This window comes from Alligator sinensis, unplaced genomic scaffold (genome assembly GCF_000455745.1).
Source record: "Alligator sinensis unplaced genomic scaffold, ASM45574v1 scaffold768_3, whole genome shotgun sequence".
Lineage (NCBI taxonomy): Eukaryota > Metazoa > Chordata > Crocodylia > Alligatoridae > Alligator > Alligator sinensis.
This window is the reverse complement of record NW_005842135.1, coordinates 1,894,256-1,906,079: the sequence shown is the minus strand read 5'-3', so window position 1 is coordinate 1,906,079 and position 11,824 is coordinate 1,894,256. Positions and strand designations below refer to the sequence as shown.

Sequence of the window (11,824 nt, the reverse complement as noted above, 5' to 3'; positions counted from 1 at the left end):
CCTGCTGAAAATTGCTGCAATTAGTTTAGTAACTGGACCACAATGACAGGCCCGTTCCTGCCAGTACTTACACTCAGACAGAATTAAGGAGATTTTGAAATGCAGTTTGCTGTTTTAATTTATTCAGCTGCTCAGAAGTTTGACAGTTGCCATTTCAATTAAATAACTTATTGATCACCTGACTGCCTTCCCCAACCAAATATAATGAAATACCTGTTCCTGAAACAGTGCCTTGGAGCAGTAGTTGAGAAACAAAAATAAGCTCTGAATTGTGAGGATGATTCAGAGATGTGGGTGAGCAATTTAAGTTCTGTTTAGCAAAATGGTTTGTCTATTTATTGCTGCAGGAGACATATTGGACCCTGCTGGAATTAGTTGAGATTTTTTTTTTTTTTTTTTTTATTACAGGTGGGGGTTTCTTGGGGTTTTTTAATTAAAGTTGCTTTTAAAACCAAAAAAATCCCAAATCCATTGGCAGCTAGCCCATTTCTAACAATTTGTGAAGCACTTTTGGGTGGACCCTATGTCTCGTTTTAATTGCATCTTCTTTGAGACCAAAATACACTTGCTGCTTGTGGAGATACTGGATTTCCTCACTGTAAGCAACACCCTAGCATGGGTTACATATATGGTGGTTCTAGCACCACAAAACTATCTGCAGATACTTCAAACTGAAGCTCTATCTACACATGCCCTTTAAAAAACCCATTGTTTTAAAGAGGAAGTTAGCTAGTAAGCTCACCAGGCCACTGAATCATTTCTGAAGAGTAACTGGGAACTGGTATGGAGACAGGGGGGAGGGGGATGTTTGGAAAGGGAAGCAGGAGAGAAGGGAAACTGAAGATGAAGCATTTTAAGGAAAGAAGAGGTGAAGGAAGTTTTGTTCCTGGCACTCAAAATGCTGCACAACCACACCTTTTATTAAACAGAAAACTCCCAAAAAAAGGGGGGGGGGGGGAGGGAGTAAAAGTAAAGGCTCTTAAGTTTTATAACATCGAGGGCAATTGTTCTCAACCATTTTTGTACCAAGACCCATTTGTAAATGTTGATGGCCAGTCCTGACCCAGTAAATAGTTTAAAGTAGAAAACCCCCCTGGCCCTGCTGATGCCCTTCACTCCCAACCCACAGCCCCCCACCCCCCAGCCCTGCTGGTGCCCCTCAGTCTTGCTCACACTGCTCGCCACCCCACTTCTCTGGGGTAGAGCCATGACCTAAGAGAAGCAGTGGCAATGGCTGGGTCATGGTGGCAAGGTAGAACCAGGGCCATCCCTAGTGGGGGCGAACTGGGGCAACTGCCCCAGGCCCTGCACTTTGGAGGCCCCTGCAGAGTTGGACAAAGCAGCTGAAGAGACTCTGCGCTGCCACCAGCTTCACATCCAGCCACTTGACACCCCACCCTCCACCGAATCCAGTGCCAAATCAGGTGCGTCTGGCTGCTTGGCACCCCCCTCCGCCCTGAATCGACCGCTGGCTTCCCCACATCTCGGGCAGGGCCCCACACGGGCTGATCTGCCCCAGGCCCTGCACCCTGCTCGGGGCGTCTCTGGGTAGAGCTGTAGCCTGGCGAGCAACGAGCTGGTGGCAGTGACAGCAGCGCAGCCTCTCCCCATTGCCTGTTACTCCTCACGCTAGTGGCGGTGCAGCTGGCATGGGGGTCCCAGCCATAGCAGCAGCAACAAGTCTTGCCACCCCACTCTGCTCTCCAGCACCAGGTCCTGCCTGCTGGGCCACAGAGCCAGCTCCTGCCTGTGCTGGTCTGGCCAGGCTGCAGCCCTGTGCCCGCTGTGGGCACACAAATCTGAGCAACATGTGCCCACTCATACCTCCCCAACATCACCTTTGGCCCCCCCCTGCCCTCCCAACACATTGTCTATGCCCCTCCTCCCACCCCATAGATTTACCTCCACGCTGCCTGGCTACTACACGCATGTGTGAGCACACATGCACATGGCACCCCCCTGCCTAAATGCATTCCTCCCACTCCCCCCAGCCCCAAGCAGCCCCTTGCAGACTGGAACTATTTCTTGAAAAATGTATGCAAAACATGATCCATTTTTAAAGTTAGTTTGTGACCAGTTCATATATTCTTGTAACCCACTTTTGGGTGGTGATCCATGGGTTGAGAAACACTGATCTAGAGAATTATTTCTAGAATAGAAAAGACCCCTTAAAGTAAGCACTGAAAACCCAGTCATCATAGAATCATAGAAGTAGGGTCGGAAGGGACCTTGTAGATCTTCAGGTCCGACCCCCTGCCTGGGCAGCAGGGAAACTGGGCTCAAGTGACCCCAGTCAGGTAGGCATCGAGCTGCTTCTTAAAGACCCCCAAGGTAGGAGCCAGCACCACTTCCCTTGGAAGTTGGTTCCAGATCCTAGCCGCCCTGACTGTGAAGTAGTTCCTACGGATGTCTAATCTGAACCTACTCTCCAACAACTTGTGGCCATTATTCCTTGTTATCCCGGGGGCGCTAGGAGAAACAAGGTCTCCCCCAAACCCTTCTGGTCCCCCCTAGTGAGTTTATAGATGGTCACAAGGTCCCCCCTCAGCCTTCTCTTGTGAAGGCTGAACACACCTCCTTGGCCCTACTTGAGATGCACCTGTGGATGCACAATAAGGTCCGGTTAGCCCTGCCGAATGTGACCTCGCATTGTCGGCCCATGTTCATCTTGGAGTCAGTGATGACTCCAAGATCCCTTTCTGCCTCCGTGCTCTCAAGAAGGGAGTTTCCCATCTTATAAGTGTGCTGCCAGTTACTACTGCCCAAGTGTGGCACCCTGCACTTGTCCGTATTGAAGCGCACCCTGTTTTTGTTAGCCCACCCTTGCAGCCTATCCAGGTCTTTCTGCAGTCTTTCCCTCCCTACTAGCATGCCCACCTCACCCCAAATTTTGGTATCATCAGCAAATTTGAACAGGTTGCTTTACACCCTGTCGTCCAAAATGCTGATAAAGAAATTGAACAGTGCGGGCCCAAGGACCGAGCCCTGGGGGACTCCACTGCCCACTTCCCTCCAGGTCGATATGACCCGTCTACCACCACCCTCCGAGTACAACCCTTCAGCCAGTTAGCAATCCATCTGACTGTGTAGGCATCGATGCCACAGTCGCCTAGTTTTTTTTAATGAGGATGGGGTGGGAGACAGTGTCAAAGGCCTTGCTGAAGTCCAGAAAGACTACATCCACGGCAACACCTGCATCCAATGCTTTTGTGACCTGATCGTAAAAGGCAATCAGGTTGGTCTGACATGACCTGCCCCTAATGAAACCATGCTGGTTGCCCCTGAGCATCATCCCCGATGCCGGCCCATCACAGATGTGCTCCTTGATGATCTTCTCAAAGTTTCCCCAGGATTGAGGTAAGACTGACAGGCCTATAGTTGCCCAGGTCCTCCCTCCTCCCTTTCTTAAAGATGGGGACCACACTGGCTATCTTCCAATCATCTGGCACTTGGCCCGAGCACCACGAGCACTCGTAAAGCCGTGCCAAGGGCCCAGCAATAACCCCTGCTAGCTCCCTCAACACCCTGGGGTTTGGGTGTCATTTTAAAAACATGTCAGCATGAGTCTGAACAAGTAACTGGAGATTTTCCTGTGGAGTTTGGAATGACCCTACTGTGTGCTGGGAAGTTCTCCCTAAATCACAATTATTTGCAAATGCAGCTGAGTATGTTCTGGTGTCCTGACACAATGCAGCATAGGTAACTGCCCCCCCACAATATGTCAAATGCGTTTCAAAAGAGAATTGTAATACTTATTCTTTACTGTCCCTCTTGGGTGGCTAGTGATGTTTTCAGCTGTTAAACAGCTACCATTGTCCCCTCTGGAAGTGGATACGTTTTAGTAGTAAGTGAAGTTCTCCTTACAGCTTGTAACTTTCTGTAGAAATTTCAGGATTTCCAGAAGATGCCATTTACAAAAGTCACCAACCTAATATAGGGGAGCTATAATTTAGGTATATATGACACTATCTTCTCAGGTAAGGTGGAGAGCGCACAGTCAGTCAGTTTGTGGTCTTACCTTTGTCTAAAATATGACTAAGGAGAACAGTATTTTAGTTCTTGGACATTTTTGGATCACAGACACACATACTTTTACTACACTCACATGGTAGAAGCCAGAAATTGAGTGTAAAAAGATTTATTACAATAGATTAGATAGCACGGGGAGAAAAAGATCTCAAAATTCCTGTAGGAGATGACTGTTTTTTCTTTTTCTTTTTAACTCTCTCTCTCTCTCTCTCTCTCTCTCAAATTTTTGTGGTCCAACTGCATCTACTGAGTTAGAATAACTGTTTGGTGCTTTTCACTACATCAGAGAAGAGCATATGCTTCAGGTAGGGGAAGAGAGGCGAGGGAAGAGACATAACCAATACCTATATTCATGGATCTGTAAGTTGCATAAAAGGCCCCAAGTTTATTGCTAGTAATGCAAGTCTTGAAAAGTTATTCTGGAAAATATTTAACTAGGAATGCAAAAAATGGACTTGGAATTCAAAAACATATTAGCATTTAAAACAGTTACATAGGACTCCTTGAGGGAACAGCATATGGTCTGCAAATAGTATGATGTATATTTGAGGTCAGCATTATTTACCAGCCACGCCATGAGCTCTGCTAAACTGTTAAAAGAAAAAAATGCCCAAGTTATGAGAGACTAAAATTTGCATGTTCTTATGCTGTAAGCTTCCGATCTTTACAGCATTTAACATTAAGCAATTAGTTTTGTAACCAAAGTGTTGTAAGCATACTGACACCCATTCTCTAGTAACAGTAAGAACTGTCAGAACAAAAAGTTGACAACAACACCTTATGATGGTTTTTGCCAACTGTACTTATCATTTGTAACAGATTTTCATCTGCTCTGTCCCAGGTTCAAGACTGTGCCCTTTTATAGGGAAAGTCAGGAAAAAAGGAAATCATAAAAAATGAAGGAGAAGAGAGAACATGTGCATATAATCCTGAGATGGAGAAAGGAGTATCAAGATATTGATGTTGCCATCATTCACGAGTTCCATACTGCAATCAACGTAAAGTCACATTTAAAAACCAAGCAAAAATTAAAGACCACATTTTCTCCAGTTTGCAAAGCCTTTTTATAAACTATTCACCCAACAGCTGTTAACTTTCACAACTCACTGAGCCAATCTTCTACACGTAGATATGAAACAAAAATAAACCCTTGTACTTATAAACATTAGTTATCAATTGCTTCACTATATAATGCAAGAGATCTTGAAAGATTATTCTCCACTGTAGGCGATATAAATAAGGAACATATTTTAAACAGTGAGGGAGGGTAATCAATCATTGGAACAGTTTAGATAATCTAACATTTGAAGTCTTTAAATCAAGATTCACTATTTTTCTACAGGCATGTTCTAGTTGGCATGCCCAAGTCAACACACGGAAGGGATTGGCTAAAGAAGTTTTAAGGCCAGAAGTCTGATTACTAGGTCATATTCCACAAATTCATAATATTAGTTATGCCTGTGTGTGGTGTCTTGAGGCACCTTTTTTTTTTTTTTTTTTTTAAATCCTAGCTCCCCCCCCGGAATCACAAACTCACCTGCTTCTGGATCTGGAGGAATTCGCCACATATACAAGTTGAAATCATCTGAGCCCGAGAGGATGTACTGAAAAAAAAATTAAGCAAATTACAATGTGGCCTTGTTTACGTTCTTTTTCCTAAAGACTGAGATTATTCCACTCCTTTAAGTCCTTTCAGTTTACTTATTTTGGGGTCTGAGCTGGCTGCCTCTTCAGGTAGGAATATTAGGACTGAGGATGTGAAACAACAGGAGTTAAAAGTCAGCGTCTGTCACCCATGTTTTAGGATTAGTCTGCTAGACATGTCAGTCTCTGCTGTAGATGAAGCTCCAAACCCATCTTTGAACTCCAGCTGTTTCCTAACCCCCAAGATGTTAAGCCTCTTCTCCCTTCCTGGCTTTCCAAGGAAAACTGCTTTAGATGCACCCCACCCCACCTGCACCACTCGTAATCACAAGTCAATCATTGCTGCTAAGAATCATTTAATTATTTTCTAGAGGAAAAGCTATCAAATTCTGGTGTCTGCTCTTGAATTTCAGGGCCAGCAGCAAATACATTTAACACAATACACTTTCTGGTTTATAATTTTGCTGGGGAAATTATTAAAAGGCCCCTCTTCTCAGCTGCCTATAAGGGTATACCAGCTCCTTTCATGTACAAAAATGTATTTCAGATTGCTTCAAGTAGTCTTTATTTCGTAGACTAAAAATGCACAGCATAAAGATGACAAGGGAATACTGAAAAGGAAGAACAGCTCCCTTCTTGCAGTTGTGACAAAATACAAATTACCTCTTATAACATCTGCCAAGCATCTCTTCTCCTACAACCTGATCTTTAAATCTCTTCTCTTAACCTCAAGTATGGACAAGAGGACACAAACAGGACACAAGTGCAGATTCTGATCTCGCCATGCAGAGGTTAAGCTCACATTGCTGAGGTCCGCTGACTTAGGTATTCATTCATGTCAATGTAAACCTGATCACTAGCTTCCCCCAAAAAATCACTCTCTCCCCTTTAAGGTAAAGGGGTAAAGAGCAAAGAAATGGGAGTAAGCCTGCACTTTTCCTGACCCCAAAAAAGATAAATTCTACTTGTCTGGCTCACATTTTACCAGTTTCTGGTCTACATTCTCCAGGGATGCATAAACTCATCCAACAGAGTGATAATGGACTGTGAAGGGACAGTTCCTGAGATCTTCAGAAAGGCTTGAGAAAAAAAGCCATACTAGCACAGGGGAAGAAGGGAAGGAGCACATATCCTCCTAACTGTTAACAACATTTATTACTTTTCTTTTACAGGCTGTGTACATAGGAGCAGCAACACAACACCAGACTTCTGGAATTTCCTTACCAATACCCTCAAGCCAACCATTCTTTTCTTCTTGCTATATCATTTTTTAAGGCTATATGGGTATGAGTAAGCACCTATGAATTTAGTTCTGACCGTTTGCTGCCTGCATTGCTTCAACACCAATTAACAAAACGTGTATGCACTGGCTCTGTACTGCTGAGACCCTTCCTTTCGTCGCCAAGCCCTCCAACGAGTCATTTCTACAAGCTAACACACTGAGGCACTCAGGCAGCTTACCACTGCCAAAATGACCTACTAGTGCCAGAAATATAAGTGCTTCCTTCTCATTTGACAGTTTATAAATGTTTAACCCACAGCAGGCTGAGCTGCTTTGCCAGATCTACACAAGTCAGGGTTCATGCAGGCAGCCTCCCAAATCCAAAAACAAAGCAGTTCTACATAAAGTATTTGTTGTATAAGCAAAGGATACATGGACTGTTTTGTTGTTCTTTAAATTATACAAGGCATTGCCACCACAGAATTTGGAATTGGAATTTGCTACAGGGTATAAGACTGCCCTTGTTGGAAAAAAAAAAGTGGGGAAAAAATATCCTCAAAATGGCTTAAAGAATGGCTTAACATTTTAATAGCATTTCTCCCACAGAACAAAAAAAGCTCCAAACAGTTATGCCCTAACCTGGTCTCTCTTCCAAAACTGTTTAGTATCTCACCTTTTGCTCTGAAGGTCATAGGTACTACAAAAGAATACATCAAAAAGGTATTAGTTTTAGTAGTTATATATTAATTATATATTAAATAGAAAAAACACACCCATACAACCCACCAGGGAACTTCATGATGCATCAGGCTGCAGCCTTATAAAAGACTCTGGCTTAGGAGCAAACCTTCTTGAAAACTGCTCATTTGAATTAAGGCTTGAACAGACCATAACAAACCTGACCCCAGCTGTCTTTCCTGCCTAGTGCAGGGGGGCTGGACCCAATGATTTTGCAAGGTCCCTTCCAGCCCCTTACAATCTAAGAATCTATGAAAAGGCGAAGCTGCGAGGAAACATGACAGTATAAGCTGCATTTGAGTACGTGCAATCATAATAGGTTTGTATTCCAGGGAGTCTAATTGGTTGTAATTTGCAGGCCAAGGAGCTGAAAAATAAAGGATTCAGACCCAACAAATTTTCTTTGAAGCACAGACTTTAAAGTGAAAGTGGAGCAAAAGGGTAAGTCATTCCTCTCCAGGGCAAGTTACATCTCAAAGTAAGGAGTAACTAATAGTGGGGTAAATTGCTAGTTGTGCCCCTGCTCCTCTAGTGGATTTCCTCTAAGGGTAGCTCTTCGCTCAGTGCAAAGTGGCTCCTCTGCTACCTCATGGCCTGACACTAAGGGCATGTCCCCAGGAGCAGGAACTTGTGTTTCCCTGGGGACAAACAGCAGCAGCACCATGTGTGCCACTGCTATGCGTCTCTGGGGAACACCCATGCCATGCATGATCTGGTGCACAGCATGTTGCCCTGGGTGGGGTAGGGGCAGCTGGGGCCATCAACTGTGCTGGCCTCAGGAGCCTTACTTGGGGGCCACATGCGCCACCCTGCTTTTTTTAGGCATGGGGTTTTCTGACTCTGGGATCTCCTGGGATTAAAAAAAAAAAAACCCAACAATGCCTCATGCTGCAAATTAGCAGTGCAGGGAACACTTGTGTGGTGCTGCAGATGGGTCTGCGGTGCTACATACCACACATCCAAGCTTGTCTGGATGCACTAAAGTGCCTTACAGTAAAGGGGAGGATGGGAAAAACTGATCATTTACCCACTTTTCATTAAAAAAAAGTTCACTACAGAAGAGAAATCCAGAGTAAATTAACTGATATAGTAATAGTGCTATATGGACACCTCATAAGCTAAAATTGGATGAGAGGGTTACTATAGGAGTTTCCTGTTTTTAAACAATCCTACTACTCGGTCACTTTTATTGCTAACACACTTCTTTTAACCCACTGACATGCAAGTCAGTGGCTGAAATGTAGTTGTCCAGACAGATACCAAAGCTGCTGACTGTGCCTTGGTATTTATACCTTGTTACAGAACAACGCTCCCCTCTGAATCTCCTTTTACAGACAGAGATCCGTGTCTGGCCTTACAGTAGAGAAGACAGTCATCAAAAGACTATCTACAGTGTCTATAGCCTGGCTGAACAAATCAGAGATGTGAGTTTCCTTATTCATCTTGATCAAAGCATGGCTAATGGGGGAAAACATGCCATACCCCACCAGAATTCTCCATTTCTGCCACGGGAATTACCATTCTGTTGCAGCCAAGCCAACATAGCCAACATTTTGTTTTCCGTCTCCCTGCCCTGCTAAGGCCGCTCTGGGTTGCCTCCTGGCTCTCCCAGGTTCTCTCATAGTGGTACATTAATTAGACTGCAGCACAGGCTTCTTGCACTATTCAATGCAGCAGGGGGCAGGGACCGGACCCGGAGCCCAGTTCTGATCTAGAGCCTGGGGAAGAGCCAGAAATGTAGTTGCATTTGCTGGGCTGCTTGAAAAACGTTACATCAACCCAGGCTTCAAGATGAGCTAATGAATGAAGCCATGTCCTTGCTCCCACTTTTCCATGATAGATTTGGAGGGGAAAGCCAGTTGAAATATGTGCTATCTGTACCCAAATATAAGAGCCAAGACCTGGAAAGAGCATAGCTGGGCTACCTGCAACATATGGGGGATGGGAACTGGAATGAAGAGCATGTCATCCTAGAATAAGTCAATAGTTCTGCTGAATCTAAAGAGCTGTTGCCATGGAGTATGCAGGGTCCTGATTATATATTGATGCATGTCAGAGAGATACTAAGCTAATTTATAGAAGGGGAGGGGGGTGAGAGATTCTTACTGCAGCTTAGTGTCATTTAATTTTAGCTCTCTGGTTCTGAGGGAATGTAAAAAATTAATTCTTAGCATAGCACCTTCTATTAGCAGACTTGTAGAGTAACCTCCATGATCATCATCAGCATGAGCAGGCAGGGATGAAATAATGTGAGCTTGCTGGGGACAATTAAGGGATAAATGGTGGCTCCGAAGATAAAGGGATGAGGTGCGATTCCTAGGTCTGACCAGACACTGAGGGCAGAGCTCATGTGCTCAGATGTCTGTGACGAAGGCCTCCACCAGTATTAAAAACACCTGCTTCACAGCCTGTATTTTTACATTTATATTTGATCAGTACCTCAGATATTAGCATCCGGAGTGTTCACACACACCAGATTAGGAGAAAAACCATTTGCAAAGAATTAGCTTATAATGAAATATTTTAAAAGGGAAGTCAGCCTCAGTCTATGACTAGCTGTTAGCGATGACAGGAAAAGGCTTCCAGATGACTACAAGCTGCTGATTCAGAAGTTTTCCTTAGAAGGAAGAAAACTTGCAGGCATAGTTAATATCTGCTGCTGAAAAATGCACTGATTCAATCTCAGAGCTTCAAGTATGAATAAAATGCTTAGTATGAATAATCATCAGAAACCTGGCAACTGCTCCTAAACTTATACTCCCTACTCATCCCACTACAGCTTTTCCCCTTTTCTTTCACTCTCCCCATGGATGTCATTACAGGCAATACAAGTAAGTGGAGATCTGATCTGTTACTGCTGCAGTCCCATAATAGTAGCATTAGCACACGCTGGAAACCACAACCTTCATGATGTTTTCTCCCTTAGTTATAACCATCCCTTTGAAAGCTTTCTGCATCTTACAATCGACATTTCTTTAGATTCTGCTGCTTTAGGACTATGGAATATTTAAGGAAAATTAAGACAGTCAAGGTTTATCTTGTGAAAATCCACATTTGTCTGCTTCTCTATGGGTAGCGACTATTTTGAATTCAGACCAGAGGTCATTTTTTAAATCTTTAGCTCTAGACAAGGGACAATCAGTTAAAGAGCATCCCTTCCAAGGACAAGACTACACAGAGTTAAAAAATTTAAATGATCAGTTGACCACCTTTTTTAAAAAGTCAAAATGAGATGCGGGACTGTGCAGACCATGGGGAAATCACAGGCAAGTAAGTCATTGTTATTAGGAGGCCCTCCACATACACTCAGAATAGGGGGGCATGCACAAGAGGCTAGCGATTTGTGCAGAGCAGAAGTCCATTTTATTGATAACAGTTTTTACGAATCCTGTATCTGCGAAATTGACTCTATTTTCCAGACATCAGTTCCCATTCACATTAATGGGCATCTTTTGTTCATACAGAACAATGAATCTCTGGGCTATAAAGATTACATGGAGATGGGATCTGCCTGATGTATTTAGAGTTATTTCTTAAGACCTAAGAATAATGCAAACACTACCCGCTGGGGAAAAAGATGAGTGAGAGCATCCAATAGCACAATTAGCTTGCTAGTGCTTCTTACTGCCCCTTAAAGTTTAAACTATATATGTTTGTTACATATGACAGCATATGGCTGGGATTTAAGAGTTTGTCCATTTTTCCAAGCCAGCAGGCAGTGGTCTCTTAAAAGTGTGGTGCCAGGGGATGAGTATGAAAAAAACAGCCCTGAGGCTGCACAAAGGTCTAAGACCATCTAGGCACCCTGAAAAAGACCAGTTTACACCCACTTAGAACTGCTTTTTTTTTTCTTCTTCTTTTTTCACATTCGTCAGTACTCCTGTGTTGAGCTAAAGCTGTTGAAGACTGATTCTTTTATTAACATGGCCCAAACTGCAGTGTGGATAGATGGGATTTAAAACAGCCTCTTTAGCCCCAAGAAGCCAGAGGAGGACCATGTCCATTTATAACCTTTACATAACAGTTTATATAGTTGTGTGAATCCCATTATAGCTATGAACCTACTTAATCTGGGGTGGCTGCCTCGGGATTTCATGGTCCCAACACTGTGCTGGTCACCATTTTTGCCGTCGAGTGTGGTGCACCCCCCACACCCTTGGTTGGCTAAGGAGCCCCAGAACTCCTGCCCCT

At 43.9% G+C, this 11,824-nt stretch overlaps 1 protein-coding gene across 2 annotated transcripts in view; it reads right to left on the bottom strand.

Moving 5' to 3' along the window:
- The window catches only part of DCAF5 (DDB1 and CUL4 associated factor 5), a 116,156-nt gene that overhangs the window by 29,719 nt on the left and 74,613 nt on the right, over positions 1 to 11,824 (bottom strand). For both annotated transcript variants that reach the window (XM_006025190.3, XM_025205964.1), the window contains one exon: positions 5,567 to 5,633. In XM_006025190.3, coding sequence (XP_006025252.1) covers positions 5,567 to 5,633 — 67 coding nt within the window. The remainder of the gene's footprint in view (positions 1 to 5,566; positions 5,634 to 11,824) is intronic.